Source organism: Adiantum capillus-veneris, chromosome 1 (assembly GCF_014529385.1).
Source record: "Adiantum capillus-veneris isolate H3 chromosome 1, ASM1452938v2, whole genome shotgun sequence".
Classification (NCBI taxonomy): Eukaryota; Viridiplantae; Streptophyta; class Polypodiopsida; order Polypodiales; family Pteridaceae; genus Adiantum; species Adiantum capillus-veneris.
The window spans coordinates 60,856,511-60,879,789 of record NC_140931.1 but is presented as its reverse complement, the minus strand read 5'-3'; the positions used below and the strand labels follow the sequence as shown (position 1 = coordinate 60,879,789).

The window sequence follows — 23,279 nt, the reverse complement described above, 5'->3', positions numbered from 1 at the left end:
ATCGATGCTACAGTTAAAGCGGTTGAGACATTCTTCTACTGGCCTACATTGAGAAGAGATGTGGATGCCTTTGTGCGAGAATGCCTAATTTTCCAGAAGGTCAAGTTTGACAGGCAAAAGGCACCAGGGTTATTGCAACCACTACCTATTCCAGATAAACCATGGGAAAGTATTGCTATGGATTTTATCTTTGATCTTTCGAGAACGCAGACAGGAAACGATGGTATTTGGACCATTATTTGCAGATTCAGCAAACAGGCTCATTTTATTCCTGTCAGGAAGAAGATAAAACCAGATCAGATGGCACGCTTGTTTATGAGCAATATTTTCAAGTATCATGGCATGCCACAGTCGATTGTTAGCGATCGTGATCCACGCATGACAAGTTTGTTCTGGAGAGGCTTGTTTGAGAATATGGGCACAACGCTCAAATTCTCTTCGTCATTTCATCCTCAAACAGATGGGCAGTCAGAAGAGGCAAATTCTACTGTCCTAGATCTGCTGAAGTGCTATGTGTCAGAGCATAAAGGAAAGTGGGAGCAGTATTTGCCATTGGTGGAGTATGCATACAATAATACAGTGCATTCATCAACTGGCAAGGCACCCTTTGAGATAGTTGAAGGTGGCAAGAAAGTTCCTCCCATACTGCATACAAAGGACAATATATTTGAAGCAGATAAGTATGTTCAGGACATGGATGAAATGTACAAGAAGGTCAAAGTGGCCTTAGAAAGGACTCAGGCAAAGCAAAAGAAAGCAGCTGATGGTCACCGTCGTGAAGTGGTATATTCACTTGGTGATTGGGTGCTTTTACGCTTTGAAAAGGCAAGGTTAAAGAAGATGAAGGGCAAGGAAAGACTGTTTCCAAAGCTCAGCATGCGTTACTATGGGCCTTTTCAAGTGTGCGACATAATCAGTGATGTTGCATATAGGCTGAAATTGCCTGACAGTTGGAAGATTCACAATGCGTTTCATGTGAGTCTTCTCAGACCCTATGTGGGTGATGTGCCAGAAGATATGCCAGCTGAAGATCAGCCGGAAGTCGAGGAACTTGACGAGATCTTGGTCCCTGAACAGATTTTGGCACACAAAGAAAGGAAAGTGAAAGGCAAGGTTGCTAGGCGTTACTTGGTAAAGTTCAGAAACTATCCACCAATGGATGCTAAGTGGATGGAAGAAGGTGAACTTGCAGAGTCACCAACTGTGTTATCACTTTACCTGGAAGCCTTCGATTTGCAACCTTCCTTGACCCCTTGAGTCTCAAAGCTAAATGGATTGTCAGTGTGACAATGGCTTCTGAAACAAATGATGTACATGGTATTTAAACTGAGCTCAAATCAAATACCTGTTACATGAATGTTAGAGCTGTACAGATTGTCAGTTTGGCAATTGCTCTTATGGAATGTCCAAAAGTTTGGTTAGTGCTATAGAAGTGAGTATTTCTTGTCAGTTTGTCAAGGATACAGTGATTGCTTCTATTGAAGAGTACGTGTGTAACTGCATTCTTAAACTGTCGGTTTGGGTATGCTCGAAAGTGTTACGGGATCCAACGTGTACTATAAGACAGTGGCAAAATGTGCAGCTACCATTTTGTCATTGGAAAGTTAGTGACTCAAAGCAATGGCAGAGTTCGAAGCTACCACTATGTCATTGGGACAGGGTTCACACGCAAGCAATACATGAGTCGACGAGGTGTTGAATACACCAGGGTTGACAATGAGCATGTATGTGTCGTACATGTGTCAACAGGTGTTGAATACATCAGTGTTGACTAGGAGCATGAATGACATAGATGCAAACGAGGACGTTTGAGATTTCAAGAGGGGGGTATGTCACCAGCGTGTGACTACTATCTATCCTATTTGTTGATTTCTTTCTTATTATCTATTTACTTTCACTTTTTGGAAACACCCCTCGGGAAATCCAACTTCCCTGCATTGCATAGCTAGTGTGGAACTGTCCAAAGGGAGTCCAGGCCTGAGGGCAAGAGAGCACTAAGGTTGGACAAGGACTATGGTTAGCCAAGTGGGGTCATTGACTAGCCAAAGTGGAATCCTTTGCTACAGAGGCTACATTTCAGTTTTGGATGTGGCCGCAGTGTACAAAGAGGGTCGGATGACCTAGAAAGATACAATGGCAGCATCTCCTAAAAATTAGGGAACTGCTATTTTGGGACCTGAAAATGTGTTGACGTCATTACCTCCGGAATGACAAGGGGAACATTTTCTTACTCTGCCGTGAAGTCAACTGGGCAACCGGTTGGGATATTTTTAGACGGCAACCCCGAAACGGGAAAATGCTTATAAATGTGCCAAGTGGCACCTTTTGGTGCACTTGCCTCATGCAACAAGAAGTGGCGCTGAATTTAGGAGGGGGAGAGCCTCATTTTCAGATTTGTCACAGGTTAAGAGCTATGGAGTGATTGCTTTCCCTCCTATGTACAGTGCGGTGCCAGGAGTGATGCCCTGCACGCTACGCACTGCCCTCTCTCTCCCCTTTGGCAGTATGTTATGCCCCTCTAGTGGGCTCTTCATTTGACCAATGTACAGTTGTGTGGGTTCATGCGCGATTGCCGAGGCAAGAGCCTCTTGCACAGGTACTGGATTAGCGAGCGACTAATTCCCCCGCAGGTACAGGTGAATTCGGAGAGGTTTCACGCTTGAAATCTTGTCCGATTCAAAGGGCAAGTAGCCCTACAGGTGCGGGAGCTCGAGGACTTGCTACGGATGTGACCGGCACGCGAAACGGAGCCCGAAACAGTAAATTACAGCCTGCTGTGTATTTTTGCAGGTTTAGGGTTTTGGCCCTAAACGGACCCTAATACCCCCAGGAGGTTCGGGGACGCAAGGGGACCGCTGTACAGGTGATCTGGCGCATTTTCAGGGCTGTAAACAGAGAATTCAGCGTGCTGCAGATTCTCGCCAGGTTTTGCAAAGTGCCCGTATGCGTCGGGAAAGTCAGTCAATGCGTGGGAATACTGACTGTGAAGGGTCCTAGTACAGTTATGTTGCCGAAATCAGACCGGAACAGTTGAAATTCAGCCAAGTTTGTGCGGGGCAGCTTGTAGGGATCCACAACATTTATTCCCTCTTTTAAAGAATAAAGAAATACCGAAAGGGGCGCCTAAGTTAGGGGCCAATCTGGTGTCGGTCTTCTCATACAGGTGCATTCTAGCATCTGTATCCCATTCCCCCCTCTTGTGTCACTATAGCGCATGTAAAATAGACGACTATTAATGGGTGAAAGCTAAATCAAGGTTTGAAGTAAAGTCTACCTTCCTTTTTGGATTGTACAGGCTGGTTACACCTCCACTCCTCTGTACTGAGGCTAGGCCCCCACACCATGGATCCATACAACAATTCCGGGGTGACCAACGAATCGAACAACCAAAGCTTCGTGCGCGGCTCCTGAAACTGTACATGAGCACACTGCCTCTCAAGCCTCCCCAAAGCTGCGAAGCCCCTGTCCAACCTAGCATCTGCTGCTTGCTTCAATGAGAAGCGCGGGCCTGTAAAAGTCACTCCTAAGTATACATAAGACCGTACCTGCTCCACCATCTCCCCTCTAAATGTGAACTGATGCTCTGCTCGAGTGACCCATGCCTGTGTGGTGTTGAACACCATAACCTTGGTTTTCCCAAGGTTCACTGTCAAGTCCCTATCTGCACAAAATCTCTGGAGAGCATCCAACTGTCTCTGTAGCCCCTCTGGAGAGTCCGAAATCAACACCACATCGTCTGCATACAAAAGAAGTGGTATCATCACCCTTGCCAGGCTGGATCCTGCATCACCATATGTATCCACATACTCTGAGAGCTCATCGATGTAAATCCCAAAGAGAGTGGGAGACAGTGGGCATCCCTGTTTGACCCCAATGGTACTTTCAATAGCATCTGAAAGTCCTCCTGGGGCCCTCACCCTCCCAGTCACCGACTCATACAATGCATAAATCCCCCATCGGATAGCCTCTGGAACTCCTATATCCTGTAGCCTCTGCATCAAACGAAATCTCGGGACAGAATCAAATGCCTTGCGGAAGTCCACAAAGCAACAATATAGTCTCCTCCTGTCTCCCTCTGCCCGCCGCTCCTCTATCAATGCCCGAAGAGTCAGTATGTGATCCATAGTGGAGAACCCTCGACGAAAACCAGCCTGTCCTCTAGCTCTGTGGCCATGTCTCTCTGCCCAGACACTGAGCTCTCTCTCTACGATAGACCCATAAATCTTGGCCAGATAATGCCCAATCATAATGGTCCTATAGTTGCCCTGTACCATCGGATCCCCACTTTTGAAAAGTGGGACTATGGTATTGGCCGTCCAACTGGCTGGAAAGCCCTCACAAACCGCCCTATTAAACATGTGTGCCAAAAGGGGGGCCTGTTCCCTACATGCATAGATGAAGTGCTCACCCACTAGCCCATCCTGATCTTGGGCTCTCCCATGCTGTAATCTGCTGATGGCCTCTGCTACCATATGTACAGTAAAGAAGTCGCTCATGTGCGGTCTAATGTCCCCTGGCTGTGGAATGGGGGGCTGTCCTGGGATATCATATAGTGCCTCTGCATACGCTCTCCATGCCTCTGGGGTTGTAATGGGGGTACCCGGCTGTCTCTCCTGAAACATCCTCCATGCTCTCTTGCTGTCCTGACTCAAGAACAACTGGTATATCTCGTCCTCCAGGTGTATCAGGTAGGCCCTCTTCCTCCGCCGAATAAGACGGCAGAAGATCGTCTGTGCATGCTTATGGCTACATGCCCCACAAGCCTCCTCTCTCTGAAGCCTCTTCCGGGTCTCCCGGCACTCATCATCATACCAACTGTTGCACGGGGCAGTGCAACGCGGAGGGGCTGCTGATGCCACTGTACATGGGAAGGCCAATCCCGCTGATGCATGTAACACATGTGCCATACCCTGGGTGAGCTCATCCAATGTGCGATGTGGATCCAATACATACAGCCTATCCGACACTGTGGCCCCATAGATGTCAGTAGTCGCTGTAGTAAACTGATAATGTGGATTTCTGGGGGATGGGTCTCCCTGCAGCTCTGCATCTCCACCACCCATCAATGTGAAGGTCAAATATGCATGATCTGCTGCCAAAGCCAGGGGACGCCCTGAAATAGTAAAATCTCTGATGTCCGGAATCAGTGCATGTGATCCCATCAAGTAGTCTACCGTACCCGAACCCCCTTTGGGGTTCCAACATGTAAGAGCATCCGATCTGGGCCATCGTGGAAGGCCATTATAGATAAGCAACCCATGGGCACTGCCTAAAGCTAGAAAATGCATGCCGTATTCAGTCACATTCCCAGCATCCTGTGCCATCCTATGCATATCCAAGTCACATGGGTTCAACTCGCGGAGCATCTCGTCCTGAGTATCATACATTGCCGCTTGCTCCGTGCGAGTGCGTGCATTGAAATCCCCTGCCAGAAGTATGTCTCCCATGCTGGCAAATCTCACAATCTCCTCATATAACGACAAAAACGGTGATTCCCCATGAGAAGCATAACGCGAATGAGCCGGTGGAAAATAGCATGCTGCAATGTACAAGTCCCTATTGCATCTCCTGCGTACTCGAATCCACATATAGCGTGCCTCAGGGTCTCTATGTACAATATGTACTCTGTCATGCAAGGCATCTCTATATAATACTGCCACCCCTCCTGAGCCTCGGGTACCTCTAGGCGTCCGGGGCTGTGGATGGAACACGGATTCCCATCTATAGCCACGGACGTATGGTAGTCGTCTCCCTGCACACTGATGAGTCTCTGTATAAATAGCTAGGTCCACCTCCCTGAATGTATCCTCAAAGTATCCTGCATCTAACTTGAGCGACCCATTACAATTCCACATCGTGCATCTCAATGTCTCATGGGCGGCTAACCGTCAACGAGCCTTCCGCTTGGCAATGATCACCCGTCCATCTCTATAAAGAAGAGAGAGAGAGAGAGAGAGAGAGAGAGAGAGAGAGAAGAAAAAGAAGAGAGTCTAAAATAACAAAGAAAAAAGTAAGAAACCCTAAAAAACAGCAAGAAATGCTTGTGAAATCTTTTTAAAAACTTAAAAAAAAAAGTATAAACAAACTTGAAACCCTAAAAAGCAACAAAAACCAATGGCAAAACCCTAAAAAACAGCAAAAAAACAGTTTTGAAACCCTGAAAACAGCAAAAAATAGTGACGAAACCCTAAAAACAGCCAAAAGGCAATTTCGAAACCCTAAAAGCAGCAAAGAAGAAGTGGCGAAACCCTGAAATCATTGAGAGACCCATGTGAGAGAGAAATGAAATGAAATAAAATGTTATATTAGCGTCTTCAAAAGGCCAAAGTGACCTATGAGACCAGAAAGTTACAATGTGGTGGATTTGATACAAAGTCAGAGTCAGAGTAACAAGATGACAAAAATGAAAATGAAATGACAAATGTCACAATAAAATACTATGGAATCCTAACCTTAGGTGTGAACTAAGTAGCTAGCTGGGATAGCTAGATCACAAGAGATCCAGCATCGGTCGCTGGCGGATCTCATCAATCTCCTCCATGGTCAGTAGTCTGACCGGGCGTCGTGCATGTCGAGCCAAAGTGATCCGAATCCTCTGATGCAGCCTCCGCAGTCGTGGGCGTCTGGATCTTCCTAGCTCAGTCGCTCGATCGATCAGTGTGCCTCTGGTGTGAGACGACGAGCTCTGCTGTGGTAGTAACTCCTCCGGGTGTCCAGTGGCAGCTCTAAAGAAATTTGTGATCTGTCTCTGAGACTGGGTAGCCTCTCCTCTCATCAGGCTCTCTCTGTGTCTGCGTAGCTCGAGCAAAAACAAACCCAAGCATCTCTGATCCTCGTACTGCATGACTTTGGAGAATGGTCCAAAGCCCTCTCTGAACAAGCAATGGAAGCGGCCTTGTATCTCGTCGTAGACGGGGCAGTGGCATGTGTAGTGCAACTCTGTCTCAGGCTCGATGTCACACAGGGGGCATGTCCTGGCCTCTGCTGGTACTCGGTTGTATCTCCTAGTCTCGATCCGCAGCTGGTGTGAAGATGTGCGTATCTGGCCGATAGCACGTCGTATCCCATGAGAGAGAGAGAGAGAGAGAGAGAGAGAGAGAGAGAGAGAGAGAGAGAGAGAGAGAGAGAGAGAGAGAGAGAGAGAGATTCTTCATATGATAGGCTGGTACAGGGATTGCAGAGCTGATAGCATTAGAAATGACTAAGCAGGTGAAAGAAATTATTTTGGCTGGTTACAAGTTACATCTACATTTTGCAGTACTACTTTCAATGAAAGTTAGCTTATAACAAATCAGTTTTCGCACTTTACAGGGTAATATCTCTTTTGAAGAGGCTAAGAAAAACATCTGGATGGTGGACTCCAAGGTCCTCTCTCTCTCTCTCTCTCTCTCTCTCTCAGTGTTTTTCTCTCTGTCAAAATACATGAAGCTTATAAGTTTGAGAGTTTGAGAAGGATAGGTATAAGCTCTTGCTAATAGAAATGTCATCTTTGCACTTTTGACTTCTTGTGGTTTCAAAATAAGAATATAGATATATACAAAAGCAGAACTCGATTCATCAAGATTGTAGATGACATTGTCATCATATCTTGACTGGATTTCCTTTTGGATAATGCGTATACAACCATTGGTGACTTTGTTTTCAAGTAATGGATTTGTATCCCTATGGGAACCAGTGTGCTGTTTTTTTCTTGCCAATTTCCATCCTTTACGTTGCGAGTTTGATCTTATGGAGTGCCTTGTCCCTATAGCTCTTGCCCAGTATTTTTTGCACAAGCAATGTAAGATTTCATGTCCTTGAATTCTTGAATTCAAGTTCTCTAGGTAGAGCAATTTATCTTAAGGATTTTGTGATTTCAATTGTACCACGAATAGTGATTGCTGTGCTTTTTTAGACCTAAAGATATTTCAAAATCCCTTGGGTTTGGAATTAGAAATTTATGATAAGACACCAATTTAAATATGATTCTTTCTATCTATTTTGGTTCAGGAACGTTTAGGTTTTTCTTTATCCATTTTCTTGTGTCCATTACTTGTGTTTTTGTGAGTGTTTTAGCCTCTCTTATAATTCTCAAACTCAGATATATCTGACCTTAGGAGGGTACGTGTACATAACTATCTCCATTATGTAATACATAACCAATCACACAACAGCTAAATAGCCACATAACAAGATACAATCATATGAAAATACCTCTCAACATCTCTGGGAAACACAAGGCTGAGGGAAAAACCAATGGATCCGTACAGGTGTAGAGACATATGTGAAGACAGAAATGATTTGGAGTTGGTGAGGCTGGTTACTCCAGTACAGTGCTGCACAAATCTGCCGACATATTGCAACCTCAATGGTGCATCATTGCCAAGATGACATTCTTTGAAAAAAGAAATGATTTGGAGTTGACGAGGCTGATTACTCCATCACACTCCTACACAAATCTTCCCGACATATAGCAACCTCAAGGGTGCATCCTTGCCACGACGACATCCTTTGAAAACTGCAGTGACCAACTAGTGGCAAAAAGCACGAGGACAGAGCACAAAGCTGGACTACATCCACACAAATAACATTAGCCCATACTAAAGATCTGTCACGGGATGGGCACTACGTGCCAACGGAAAAGAACAGACTGAACAACTTTAAGCACTTCAAATAACAACTGAACTGAAAGAGAGAGACGACATGAGACGGGGAGTGCAGTATTCCACCCTGAGAGAGCACTGGCCCCAAACCTTAGCGTCCCTTTTGGTAATTCTTTATATAGCTTGAACTTAGTACAACGCCGGTACTCTAGACTCTGCACCTTCTCCAGGAAGCGTGCTAGAGAATGAGCCCTTATCTCATATTTAAAGGCCCTTGGGCATGAAAAGCAACTACATGAAAAGCTTAAAACTCAAAAACAACCGCTCCAAAAGCTGGCGCCCAAAAGCTGTCAGCACAATTTTTGGAAATCCATATAGCCTGTCAACGCAAAATCCAGGACTGTCCGTATAGTCTTCCACGTGGCACTGCCAACGCAAATCACAGGCGTCTATACAATTGCCACATCATCATCTTCTGCGCAAGTTCTTTGGATGCTTTCTTTTAATGCCTTTAGTCACTTAGGCCCCATCGGACGGGGTCCCATAAGTTGGTGTGAACTCTTTTGCTTCTTCTTCTTCTGCTGCTTGTGCTTCTTAGGGTTTAGGCCCCTTGGCCCCGCGGGATTTGCAGGTTGGCTCTGTTCTTTAGTGGCTTGACACGTCAGCAGTTTGTGACAAGATCTTCAAACACAAACCATTGCCCTTAGGGGGCATCACAAAACTTGCTTAAAAATCTAAAGAATTGCAGGGCAAGTCCATGAGGACACTGAAGAAAAAACCACTGAAGCTTGCATAAAAATCTTCAATGATGGTCAATGCAGAGGAAACTTGCATAAAAATCTTCAAGAAAGTAGGGCAAGACCCCAAGAGGAGCTCCCCCTTTACTACCACATTGCACGACTTCAAGAAAGGAGGACAAGACCTCAATAGCAAGGAGGCCAGGCTGGAGACTGCACGCACAAAGATGAGATGGGAGACGGAAGAAGAGGACTTATCTTTCTCGGTTAGAGGAGGACTTGTACAAGCTATTTTTGAGCGAGGAATTGGGCGAGTCATGGAGATTTTTTCATGAGCACCCCCCCCCCCCCCCCCCCCCCCCCCCCCCACACACACACACACACACACACACCGGTTATCACATCGATCGAGATTTGGGGCGTATATGCAGCATCTCTTTACTCAATTTGAGGGCAGTAGTCTCTAACTGACAATCCGGAGCCATGCCCACAAACATGGACTCTCTTTATCGCTGAGATGGTAAAGTAAGCCATTGACAAGATGAGGACCAAGAGAGCATATGATCATGATGGATTGATGGCAGAGCACTTTATACATGCTAGAGATATGCTTGCAGAGCTTCTTGCAGTAATGTTCAACCGAGCCGTGTGTGAGGGTTTTCCGGATACTTGGAGCATGTCTACTATTGTGTGTATCTTCAAGCAGGAGCCATGATCGTGAGGAATTACGGTACTATCATGATTGGGCACATGCTAGCGAGGTTGTATGCATCCATTCTTGAGTAGCAGCTGAGTAGATGGGCAGAGGAAAGTAGGCATTCGAGCATCAGGCCAGGCAGGTTTCAGGACAGGTTCTTCGACTCTTATCATATATTGTTGACACTTAGAGCTATTATTGAGGAAAGTAGATCATGTGGTAGAAGGATTTACTGTACCTTTGTGGATTTTCGCAAAGCATTTGATATGGTTTCGAGAGCTCGACTGCTGCAAAGACTACAGGAGATGGGAGTACCGACAAAGCTGATTTAGGGAGTCATGGCTCTATACAGGACAGTCATGGGGCAGGTTCATACTCTTGAGGGCTTATTTGAGCATATTCACTCCACTGTTGGAGTGAAGCAAGGATGCCCACTCTCCCCTACATTGTTGGCTTATTTGAGCATATTCACTCTAGTGTTGGAGTGAAACAAGGATGCCCACTCTCCCCTACATTGTTTGGTTTGTATGTAGATGATGTTTGAGATTACATTGAGAGGGGAGCAGACAGAGGAGCACAACTAGCAAGGACATGAATCTCATTACTATTGTATGCAAATGATATTGTGTTGATCTCAGATTTTCCAGAGGGGATGCAGCCACACTTGGATGCATTGCACACTTTTGCTAGTGATAGCGGCTTGTCCGTGAACCTTGAAGGCCAAAGTTATGGTGTTCAACACCAGAGCACAGTGGGTCAGGTGAACCGCACCGACCTTCCCATATGGTTAGCTGACGATTGAGTATACGGACGCATACATTTACTTGGGAGTGGTCTTCAGTGGGCCAAAGTTCTCCTTGAGGTGAGCAGCAGAGGCTAGATTGATGAGAGCATATGCAGCTTTGTGGAGCATGGAGAGGGTGTGTTTGTAGATTCAGTTTCAACAACCTCGAACAAAGCTCTGTCAATTCAACACATTGGTTACTTTAGCTATGCTTTATGTGGTGCAAATATGGTGACCACATTGTATCTGGGATCTCCCCAAAGAGAGATAGGCTCACCTAGCTTTTGAGTCTTCTTGATAGCTTGCCTCACATGGAGACATCTTGGTGGTATGCACAAATGACATCATGGTTTCAACTACATGGACTTAGTATGGACAGACCACCCCCCTTTCTAGTATTTGCTGGATGCACCCTCCTTGTCCCTCGAACGGAGATTACCCGCCTCATGAGACAGAATTTGATTCAGCTAGATACCATGAGAACATGGACAAACCCAACACGAGAGAAAAAATGGCTTTCTACAAAGATTATCTTCTCCAGCTCACACAGTGTGAGTAGACCTGCCTATATGGACACTCATTTATCCCATGGGGTACGATGTGCTATTGGTCAGATGAGCACATCATCGCATCGGCTAGAGATTGAGACTGGTAGATTTAGGAGAGTACCAATAGAGGCCAGGATTTTCCAGTTGTGTCAGATAGAGCAAGAGACATAGTTACATCAGAGGTGTCATTGTCCGGTATACTACGAGCTACGAGGCCGCTTTTACTCTCTATACAGAGAGGGCTTTGGACCACTGGCTAGATTCATGAGATATCAAGATCAAATATGCCTCGAGTTGTCTGTGCTAGAGTTGCGCAGACACAGGGGGAGTCTCTTGAGGATGTTAGACAGTGGGAGACATTCATAGAGGGAGATCACTGACTTCTTTAGAGGAGAGACTCGAGAGCAGATGAGCAAGCTTCACAGTAGACTTCAAAGTCCACCTATAGCAAAGGTATATTGATTGACAAAGCCATTGAGCTTGGGTGAGCTAGACATCCACGTCTATGAGGGCCACCCTGACATCGACGGAGGCTCCATTAAAGGACCAAGACTATTCTAACATGACATGGGAGACGTCCAATACGATTATTTACAAAGGTGGTAATTGACAATGCTCTTCAACAAGCGACGGATGCAGTACATCCTCGGACAACACCCGATGCTGGGCATCCTCGGACATTGATGTTCATTTTAGCTTTAGCTTTTAGCTCTTATTTATTTTGTTCCGAGACATTGTAAAATCCACCAAGATTGTATCAGTTTGGTCTCATAGGTCATTTTGGCATTATGAAGATTTTTAATATAACATAACATTTCATTTCATTTCATTCATCTCTCTCTCTCTCTCTCGCCAATTGGATGCTTTGCATACGTTTGCCCATGAAAGTGGTTTGTCTGTCAACCTTGGTAAAACCAAGGTTATGGTGTTTAATACCACTCCACAGTGGATCAGGAGATCAACACCTACATTCACATACGGCCAGGAAACGGTGGAGTACACAGACGCTTACACTTACCTTGGAGTGGTTTTTACTGGACCCACATTCTCACTCAGAAGAGCAGCAGAGACCAGACTGACTAGAGCCCACGTAGCATTGGGTAGATTAGAGAGGATGTGTTCGCAGGTTCAGTTTCAGGAACCGCGGACGAAGCTCTGGCTTTTTGACACCTTGGTGGCCTCAACATTGCTCTATGGGGCTGAGATATGGGGACCTTCATTGGATCACCACGGGAGGCCGGGTCGCACAGACGGATGGGGGAACATGGAGAAACCTCTCGTCTCTATGATCTCACGGCTCATTAGAGCCAAGGCATCAGTACCACGGGCCATTATCCGAGTAGAGCTTGCGGCCCCCCCACTAGTGGTAGAGGCGCTCACCAGATGAGTCTCCTTCATAAACCGCACATGGGAACTTCCCAGAGATAGATATACTCGCATCGCACTTGAGGCCTCTCGACAGTTAGCCATACAAGGAGATACAACATGCTGGTATGGGGAGATGACATCATGGTTTCAGGCGCATGGGTTCAGCATAGACAGGCTGCCACCATTCTAGTACTCATTGGATGCACCATCTCCCATTCTTACATGGTCGGAGATCACCAAGCTCATCCGCCAAGACCTGACCCAGCTAGACACCAGGAGGACATGGATACAACTAGCACAAGAACTGGGCACGAAGATGGCTTTCTACAGAGACCACCTTCTCCAGCTTACAGAAGATGGTTTTGTGATGAGACCCAGATACATGGATACCCACCTGTCTCATGGGATACGATGTGCTATTGGCGAGTTACGCACATCGTCTCACCAGCTGCGGATTGAAACCGGGAGATACAGCGGAGTACCAGCAGAGGCCAGGACATGCCCCTTGTGTGACATGGAACCTGAGACAGAGCTGCATTACACATGCCGCTGCCTCGTCTACTACGAGATACGAGGCCGCTTCCATTGCTTGTTCAGAGAGGGTTTTGGACCACTCTCAAGAGTAATGGGATACGAAGATCAAAGATGCCTGGGTTTGTTCTTGCTTGAGCTGCGCAGACACAGAGAGAGCCTGATGAATGGTGAGGCTAACCAGTCTCAAAGACGGATTACAGACTTCTTCAGAGCAGACATGGGACAACCGCAAGAGCCACTCCCACAGCAGAGCTCCCTCCCTGTCTCACACCAAAGGCACAGTGATTGACCGAGTGATTAAACTGGGGAAATCGAGGCGCCCACGACTGCGCAAGACTACACAACATCGACGGAGGCTACGTCAAAAGATTTAGAGCGCGCTGGCTAGGCATGCACGACGCTCGGTCAAACTACTAACCATGGAGGAAATTGATGAGATTCGCCAACGACCGATGCTAGATTTTTTGTGATTCGGCTATCCCAACTAGCCACCCATTTTTTGCTTAGTTTTCGGCTTAGCTCACATCGACCAATCTAGAGTCCCATAATGTATATCTTTGTCTTGTATTGTTGATTAGGTTATTTTGTTACTCTGACTTTGTATCAGATCCACCACCTTGTAACTTTCTGGTCTCATAGATCACTATGGCCTTTTGAAGACGTTAATATAACATTTCATTTCTCTCTCTCTCTCTCTCTCTCTCTCTCTCTCTTTACCTTTATTCTTTTGTTTTAGTCTCTCTCTCTCCCTCTCTCATGGTCTCCCTCCATTGGGCTACCCATTGACCCCCTTTCACATGGCCTCTCCAGTGGCTATAGCCCACCTCCCTCTCAACATGAAGTTCTCGATTACCAACAAGCGGATATCAACACTTGAAGTTGAAGTGAAAGAGTGGAAGAAAGAGATGGAGGCAATATTTCTTCAAAATATGGAGGAATGGAAAGAGGAGGAGAAGAACCTATGCGAAAGGATTTCTCGCGTCGAAGAGCAAATGGATTCTTGCGGCTTCACAAGAAGCCGCAATCCGAACTCTCCAAGGTGAACTTGCAGCAAAAAGTGGGCGGCTCGAAGAAGGCGAAATTCAACCATCCATGTTGGAAGAATTGAATACCAAGAGAGTATAAATACGGGTTATCAAGGAAGATGAGGAGAAGAATACATGGGCAGCGGTCATCTCCGCAACACAAAAGAAACTAGAAGAGGCCGAAAAATGGACTGAGGTCACCAAGAAGGGAAAGGTAAGGAAGCTCCTTGTACACCCACTCTTATTAACATGACCCTCGAAGAGGAACAATGCAGGTGGATGCAGGCTCTACATGTGAGGGTAACCGGCCTCAGGGACATAAACAATGTGGAAAAAGAGGTCACAATCCTCACATCTATGATGGGGGTGGACAAGCCTTCACACACAAAGGCATGGAGAGTGGGCAAGAAGAGTGGTGGCCCGGGAAAATCTTCAAAAGAGAGAGCTCTCATACTACGCTTCTCCTCATTGGAAGAGAAGAAGAAATTCTTGAAAAGGAGGCCTACTCTCAAGAAGACAAGTATTTTCCTCGGTGATGATCTCACTCTCTCACAGCTTACGCATATGAGAGAGGTAATGCCAGAGATTAGGGCAACAAGGGAGAAGGGAAAGATGGCCTTTTAGAGAGATGGTCGGGTGGTGATTGTAGGGCGGCACTCTACATGACGGTGCGAGACCTACAGGACCACACTGAAAATGGCTACTTAGAATTGTAATGGATCTATGAGGTTGGACGTTGGTGCCTTTGAGGACAGTTTCAGGGAGAGGGACATTGTTTTCTTCTCAGAGACTCATCAGGCCCCTGGCCAGCTTATGCCACATGTGGTGGGATATAGATGGGAGACAGCCGCACAAGACAGTCACGAGATCTGAACATGGCAGTAGAGGTTCAGAAGGAGTAGCAATGCTATTTAGGGAGGTGTTACAGCCATTACTACATATTGTACGGGGAGATGATCATGCTAGATACATGTGGGTGAGGCCGAGAGCTGACACTGGCCGATTTTTATACATTGCCATATGTTACTTCCCCCCAATATGTTATTATATGCTACACCCCAGAGGATAGTTGCCTTTCTCTATACTAGATGATGATATATGGGAGTTTTCTAGGGATGGTGATATCATCCTCCTAGGGGACTTCAATGCCCGAACGGGCAACTCTCAGAACTCTTCTACGACACTTCAAATGAGATGCTTAGAGAGCTGGATGTGGGTAACTTGGCCCTTGACAAATGCTCACATGATAGAGAGTAGACGGAGTAGGGAGATACCTCACGGAGATGACGACCACACATGGGTTAGCCATACTTAATGGCTTACAACAATTTCCTGGAGTAGCGGGTTTCACATGCTTTCCACACAGACACGGGACACAGGGCCCCCTTCCAAATCCTACAGAGCCATGCCCACCTACCAGCACCTTCTTTACCACTGAGATGGTAAAGAGAGCCATTGACTAGATGAGGACCAGCAGGGCATATGATCATGATGGTCTAGTAGCAGAGCACTTTATACATGCTAGAGATATGCTGGTAGAGGTTCTTGCAGTGTTGTTCAATCGTGCCATGTGTGAGGGGTTACCTGAGACTTGGAGGTTGTCTACTATTGTGCCTATCTTCCAAGGCAGGTGATCCTACAGAGCCTGGGAATTACCGCACTATTATGGTTGGGCACACATTCGCAGGGTTGTATGCATCCATTCTTGAGCAGTAGTTGAGTAATTGGGCAGAGGGTGTACGAGCAAAGGGCCAGGCCGGTTTTAGGATGGGTTTGTCCACTCTTGATCATATTCTGACACTCAGAGCCATCATTGCGGAGGGCACGTCACATGGGAGACGGATTTATTGTAGCTTTGTGGATTTCCGCAAAGCATTTGACTTTGATACTTTAGTGGCCTCAGCTATGCTGTATGCTGTGCAGATATGGGGACCTTCTGTAGGCCAAGATGGTTTGAGACGTATGGAGAGGCCCTTGGTATCTATGATCTCTCGACTGATCAGTGCCAAGGCCTCCGTACCCCACTCTATCATTCGAGCAAAGCTAGCTGCCCGTCCTATGGAGATTGAGGCGCTTACCAAATCAGTCTCCTTTGTGCACAACTTGTGGGATACTATTAGAGACAGATATGCTAGACTGGCCCTTGAGTCTTCCAGATAGTTAGCTCTTCAGGGGGACACTTCATGCTGGTATGCACAGATGACATCATGGTTTCATATGCATGGCTTCACCATGGACAGGCTGCCCCCTTTCCAGTACTCTCTTCAGACACCCTCGATGTCTCCTACACGGGTGGAGATTACTAGACTCATTCGTCAGGACCTGATCCAGCTGGATACCAGGAGGACATGGATAGAGCCGCCACAGGAGCTGGACACGAAGATGGCTTTCTATAGAGAGCATCTTCTCCACCTCACATGAGATGGGTTTGTGATTCGACCCAGCTAATGGATACACATATGTCTCATGGTTTGCGGTGTGCCATTGGTCAGATAAGCACATCCTCACGTCAGCTGGAGATTGAGACTGGTAGATTCAAAGGGATATTAGCAGACAGCAGGATATGCCGCTTATGCCAGCTAGAGCCAGAGACAGAGCTACATTACATGTCATTGCATAGTGTACTATGAGATTCGGGGACGTTTCCACTGCTTGTTGAGAGAGGGTTTCGGTCCTTTCTCTAGGGTCATGAGTTATGAGGATTAGAGATGTCTTGGGCTATATCTACTTGACTTACACAGATATAGAGACACTATACTGGTGAGAGCTAGAGAGAGACAGTCCCAGAGACGGATTATAGATTTCTTGTCACTAGATATGGGACAGCCAGAGGAGCAACCATCACTGAAGAGCTCGGCCCACACTCATTCGACCACTACCGGCACTCTCATCGACCGAGCACTGGAGCTATGGAAATCCAGACGGCCACGATTGAGGAGAGGGGCTACACAACAGTGACGGAGACTATAGCAGAGAATTCGAGCTATACTCTCTCGACATCCAGAGTGCAGATGAGGATGGGTTCTAGTAGTAGTAGTATTTTTGTTCTAGTCTTTTGTACCCAGACATGGTATCAGATTCACAATTTTGTAACAGTTTGGTCCCATCTGTCATTTTGGCCTTTTCAAGACGTTAATATAACATTTCATTTCTTTCTCCCGGTTTTTACCTAGTAGACAGCAGTTCACTCTTTTAATCATAACTACTTAATCCGAACTCCGATTTGGGTGATCTACAGCTTCAATCGAAGAGCACAACGCCCTCTAGACAATGATGTAAAAATAGAATTTTTTAGAGTTAATGGAAGGCTTTTTCTGCAGCAGCATTTTTGAAGCGAACAAGTTCGGGATAGTTGAATCTCATCTATTATTTCACATACAATGTCTAACGGCACTTGGAAGGGTTCTTCTTCTTCTTCAACAAGGTCCATAACCATTGTAGAAAATGATCCAAAATTGTGGAGATACTTGGCAAGACTTTGCAAGTTGTAAAACTTCTTCTCTGCTCCTATTTCTTCTTCTGTTGTTGCTTCTTAGGGTTTAGGCCCCTCGGCCGGGAACTGCAGGTTGGCTCGTTCTTCAGTGGCTTGACATGTCAGCAGCTTGTGATAGGTGCCCATTGTGATGTCTAGGGACGTAACACTGTGACATCTACCTCAACTAGCTCCTCACCACCCGTGTCACCTCTTCAAGTACACTTTCCACCAATTGTGTTACAACCATCTCCCGAGCAGGCCACAAATGGAGGAGTTGACAAGCATTCTGGCCAAGGTGAACATACGTGCAAGGGACTCTCCATGGAGGATGATGACGACCATGTGAGGAGGTTTGTCTCTCTCTATGCTACAAATGCGGAGAATATGGGCACTACCAAAGTAAATGTCCTTGCCTTGATGCCAAGAGGATCAATAAGGAAAAAATTCTGTGCACGCAACCTCCAATAGGAGTTGACTTCCACCCACCCCCAATGCAGTGTACTCTCACCTCCACCGAGAGGCTCCCTCCAATCTCGTGTCTCTGGTCTCTCTATTGACGCCAACCCGCAGAACATGCAATAGGAGGAGCTCCCTGCCAGACCGTGGGTCCGAGAAAAATTCTACGCTGGTTTTGAATGAATGGGTGTGGCGTTTTTGCTGTTTGTAGCTCGATAGCCGTGGTGGTTGTGACTTAGTTAGCTTGTTCTGCGACCAGCCACTAGTAAAGCCCCGTTGTGCTTCAGCCCTCCCCCTCCTTCCGCGAGCCAAATGAGAAGTTTGGGCAGCTGTGGTAGTTTTTGTGATTGATCTTTGAATAATATTCCTTAAAATGGTGCTCACTCATAATAAAGAGCAACAGCTCCTATTTGAGTGGGAAACATTAGAATCTTCTCAACAGTGACGGCAGGTCCAACTGCGAGCTTAGCTCGGAGAAGTTGTCAAATGAAGAATATTTGGAAGAGGATTCGCCCTAATTGACAAAATCCCTCACTGAAAAGATTGCAACCATCTAGGTGCTCTCTCCAAGCTGTTACTGAAGGATGTTCTCTCTCAGCAGCAGCTGGTTCACCTTTATCTTCAGCATCTGGCACAAGCAAATCTCGCTAGCCATGTCTCAGAAGCCAAACTGTGCACGCTACTGCTCATTTTTCCCAAGCTAAAAGGTGTGACTCTCACGCTAGATGATATCGGGAAAGCTATGGGTACGATGAATGCGCATGTGCCTTTGCCTACCACAAAGACGGTTTTGAATCTCTGTGTAGAGGATACGGCTAGAGTTTGCAAAGAGCTCTTGAAGCTATCTCAAGCAGACAACAGCTCTACTCAGTCTTACAATATTGCTTGTTGCGTTCACCCGACAAGGCAGTCACCCCATAATCTGCTATAGTCTGTGATGCGGGTTTGTTATCTTTGCCATTGTTTGCCATTCCCCTTTCACCAACTGGTCCTCAAGGCGATGCAACATAGGGCAAAGGCAAAGCGGTTCAGGACGCAGAGAAAGAAAAGACAGAGAAGTTAAATTGCTGTGCAACTCCAATCACGAATTGGGCAGTTTAGAGTATGCCACAGGCACAATGTGCCCCAGCTTCCACTCAAACACAGAGAATTGAAGAAAATGATGGGCAGGGTACATCCAAGAGGCCACAGCGGAAAGGTAACCCGCGCAAAAGAGCTAAAGTAATCAGAGACTCACCTGAGGACCAATCGACATTGCAATGGTTTTCCAGGCTATTAGTTACCCGCTTCCACTGCCCCTCACATTGCCTCCCCTCCACCTGTTACTTATGGAGCGGGTGTGCCATATCATATGTACCCTCATCCAGGGTATGGCCACTCCCCCATATGCATGGCCCCCATCCCGATACCTACCTTTCTAGCTGCCACTACCATCATCGGAGCATCATTAGTTCGATGGTTTCTTCACCATTCTCTAGTATACATATCACCAATGTTCTTGCAGAGTAAATAGTTAGCTACACTACCACTTTCCAGGACAGTGAGCGGTCTTGTGGTGGGCAAACTCTAGCAGGCTACAGTGTCGTAGGACATGGAAAACGGTTACAATTAGCCTTGGGTTTACACTAGGCGGACTCTCGCGATGGCAATGACGTGTGACAAAAAAGGGAGTGGTGGTCTAGAGGACGTTGTGGCTAGCTTGCCCCCCACCACAATTCGAAGAAAGGCGTAGCTGGACTGCCAGAGACGTTAAGTCATTGACTGGCCTTTATGGTTGTATATAAGCCTCGACACAACCATTGTACCCATGAGTCCTGGGCTTGGAGCTGTCTGTGCTGCCAGCTAGAGTTTGTATTGATCTATGAGTTTAGTCGCTTCCATCGGGCTTGGAGTCTATTGTTGTGTATTTGAGTACAGTCTTGCTTTGTTCCATTTCTCTACGGTGTTTGTTTCTATGTTTGGAGTGAGATTTCTTGCATATCGCACCAAGGAGTGCCCACAATAGAGAGCATGACATACATTTCCTCCTACAGTGTCCTCTTAGTTCCAGCTTCATGTCTTTAGCATTGGTAAACTACCCCCCTTCATATGCTCTTTGCATGCAGCATCTCTTACTTAGAGTCACTCAAAGATTACTGAGATCATTAGGTAGGATCTTACTCAGCTGGATATCAAGATGACATGCCTTACACCTTGACACGAGTTTACGAAGATGGCAATTTCTAGAGCCCCCTTTCTTTGTACTATAGACGATGCCTTCATCAGGCAACCAGGATACATGGATACCCACCGTTCACATGGATTGGAATGTTCCTTTGGCCAAATACACACCTCATCACATCAGCTACAGACAGAGGCTGGAAAATAATGCCAGTTCTCATGGGATAACTGATTCCTTAACTCACCTTCATTACCTTCATCGGTAAGCAGATTTTTTGTAGCATCTAGGAATTTTCATTACTATGATGTTTTCCCAAATGGTTCTATCACAACTCATATGGTTGCAACTTTTGGTCTCATAGGTCATTTTGGCCTTTTGCAGAACATTGCATTTCATTTCTCTCTCTGGTTTTCAATACAGGGAGTGCAGGGACTGCCTGTCAGGAAGGATGTCTCTAATCTTTCCCTGTTTGAATTAACAGGGACTTGTCATAAAATCTAGGCTAGAGTCTCTGCAGCCTTTCAAGAAAAGCTTTGCGCATGAGCACGAAGAATGTCACGACTTGCTAAGCGCAATCAAGATAAGCATACTTTGTGTAGATATTCCTGCAATTTAATGTGGTTAGGAAATGTTCATTTTGAGTGCACAAGTAAAATTTTAAGCTGGTCCTAGCAAAGCAAACTTGATGTGCACATTTGTGGAGATTGAAAACTCGATAATCATAATGTCGTTTGAATGCATTTGATTATTAATACACATGTTCATCTAATGTTGTTAGGAAATGTTCATTTTGAGTGCACAAGTAAAATTATAAGCTGGTCCTAGCAAAGCAAACTTGATGTGTTCATTTGTGGAGATTGAATACTTGATAATCATCTTTAGCTCAGGCTTGAATGCATTTGATTATTAATACACATGTTCATTTCAAGTGCACGAGTAAGCAAAGCAAAGTTGGATGTGTTCATTTGTGTTGCGTAACTTAATAATCATCTTTAGCTCAGGCTTTGAGACCAACAATTCTGATCGGTACATTGGGACATGGCAGCACATTTACAAAAGAGGTCATTGAAACCATGGCATCATACAAGAAGGTGGATTTGTTGATAACACAAATTTTTGAATATGAAGGGCACCTCTGTCTTGCTGTTTATGGTTATGGCATTGTCTCAATTGTTTGTTTGCTTGTGACCTTCAGAGACCGATCATAATGGCACTTTCAAATCCAACGTCAAAATCTGAATGCTCTGCGGAAGAAGCTTACAGATGGTCTGAGGTGTGTGCAAGGACATTCTCTCTCTTTTTCTGAAAAAAAAAGACCTTTCTTAAACTTTGTTTGCAATGTTGTCCATAATTGATGTGCTTTTGGTTTTTCGTCTTTTGAATATAGGGCAGAGCCTTATTTGCTAGTGGGAGTCCGTTTGCTCCGGTAACAATCAGTGGGAAGACGTTTATTCCTGGCCAGGTATTGCACATGAATCATTTTGTTGGGATTATAAGAGAAGGACCAGCTCTATGTAGTCTAGAGTTCCTTTCGTTTGTATACAACTTGCGCTTTTATTTAAAATAAGTGGCTTTGTGCTCCTGGTTTTTGACAGGGAAACAATGCTTATATTTTCCCTGGAATTGGGCATGGGGTGGTAATATGTGGCGCAATTCGTATGCATAACGATATGTTATTAGCAGCTGGTAAACCTCTCTCTCTTTCTACTGATTTATAGACCTCTCTCTCTTTCTACTGATTTATAGATGTTTAGTGGCTTCAACTCAATTGGGCATAACTGTAAATGAACTTGTTTGTTTGTTTCCAAACAGCGGAGGCTCTAGCAGGACAGGTCACTCAAGAGCATCTAGATGAAGGGCTGATTTATCCGCCTTTTAAGAACATCCGGAAGCTATCAGCGAACATATCAGCAGCTGTTGCAGAAAAGGCCTACGAACTAGGTATACAAACACATGCACTTGCATGCAGGCAGACACTGATTCACCGTGTGCAGGCAGGGATGCAGTCATATTTCACACAAGTTAATGAATTTTCACATTGATTGCAGGACTTGCAACAAGGCTACCAAAACCGAAGAATCTACTGGCATATGCGGAGAGCTGCATGTACAGCCCTCTGTACAGGCAATACCGTTGAGACCATATGCGCACGTGTGTGTGTGTGTGTGTGTGTGTGTGAGAGAGAGAGAGAGAGAGAGAGAGAGAGAGAGAGAGAGAGAGAGAGAGAGAGAGAGAGAGAGAGAGAGAGAGCACATATTTCATATAAGGGTTGTGTTATAGATTTCTTTTTGTATCATATTGTTCACAAACACTTTGGTGCGATTTGCGAAGGCTCCCTGCAAGCCTTGCAATTTTTGCCATCTTGTACATGCACATGTATTTGTGTTGTAACGGACAATCGATGCAATAGTACACTACACATGCAATATTCCACAAGGTCTTCATGGATTTAATTTTGGAAAGCCCAACTACTTATTCATATTAAAAGCCTTTTGAGATAAGGACATGATGGTTTTTGGTAGTGAATCGGTTGTCATGATCTTATTGATCTACCTATGGCAAAGGCTTGAAGATAAGGATGGTTTGTAAGTGATGATCCTTGAAGGAATTTTTCTTAATGCTCAACCTTGAATAACTTGAGAAGAAAAAGCTCCTCTTTGAAAAAGCATTGAGAGAGGCATTGTGTATTATTAAGGAAATGCTTTCCACCGAGTGCAAGGGTTCATAGTTCCTCGGGTGACTCACCCCAGGAGGAGGAAGCACTTGAGTGTCCAAGGGCAAGAGATCTAGCAATGTGAAAGTACCTTTGCTCCAATTTTGTGCATAATACTCTCCTACATGGCATTATTAAATCATAAAGAGAGAGTTGTATTTGCTACTTTTATTGAACATGGCTTGCTCTCACCCACCCA

The 23,279-nt window shown here is 45.6% G+C and overlaps 1 protein-coding gene across 1 annotated transcript in view; it reads left to right on the top strand.

The window, feature by feature from the left end:
- Window positions 1–22,617, top strand: part of LOC147464868 (NADP-dependent malic enzyme-like) — a 47,214-nt gene extending 24,597 nt beyond the window's left edge. The window contains exons 2-10 of the mRNA XM_086516940.1: window positions 7,162–7,209; window positions 7,312–7,365; window positions 20,849–20,962; window positions 21,369–21,458; window positions 21,563–21,640; window positions 21,755–21,829; window positions 21,963–22,053; window positions 22,180–22,308; window positions 22,416–22,617. Of these exons, the coding sequence (XP_086373066.1) occupies window positions 7,198–7,209; window positions 7,312–7,365; window positions 20,849–20,962; window positions 21,369–21,458; window positions 21,563–21,640; window positions 21,755–21,829; window positions 21,963–22,053; window positions 22,180–22,308; window positions 22,416–22,504 (732 nt within the window). The 5' untranslated portion in view covers window positions 7,162–7,197 and the 3' untranslated portion in view covers window positions 22,505–22,617. The remainder of the gene's footprint in view (window positions 1–7,161; window positions 7,210–7,311; window positions 7,366–20,848; window positions 20,963–21,368; window positions 21,459–21,562; window positions 21,641–21,754; window positions 21,830–21,962; window positions 22,054–22,179; window positions 22,309–22,415) is intronic.
- Window positions 22,618–23,279: the final 662 nt, after the last annotated feature.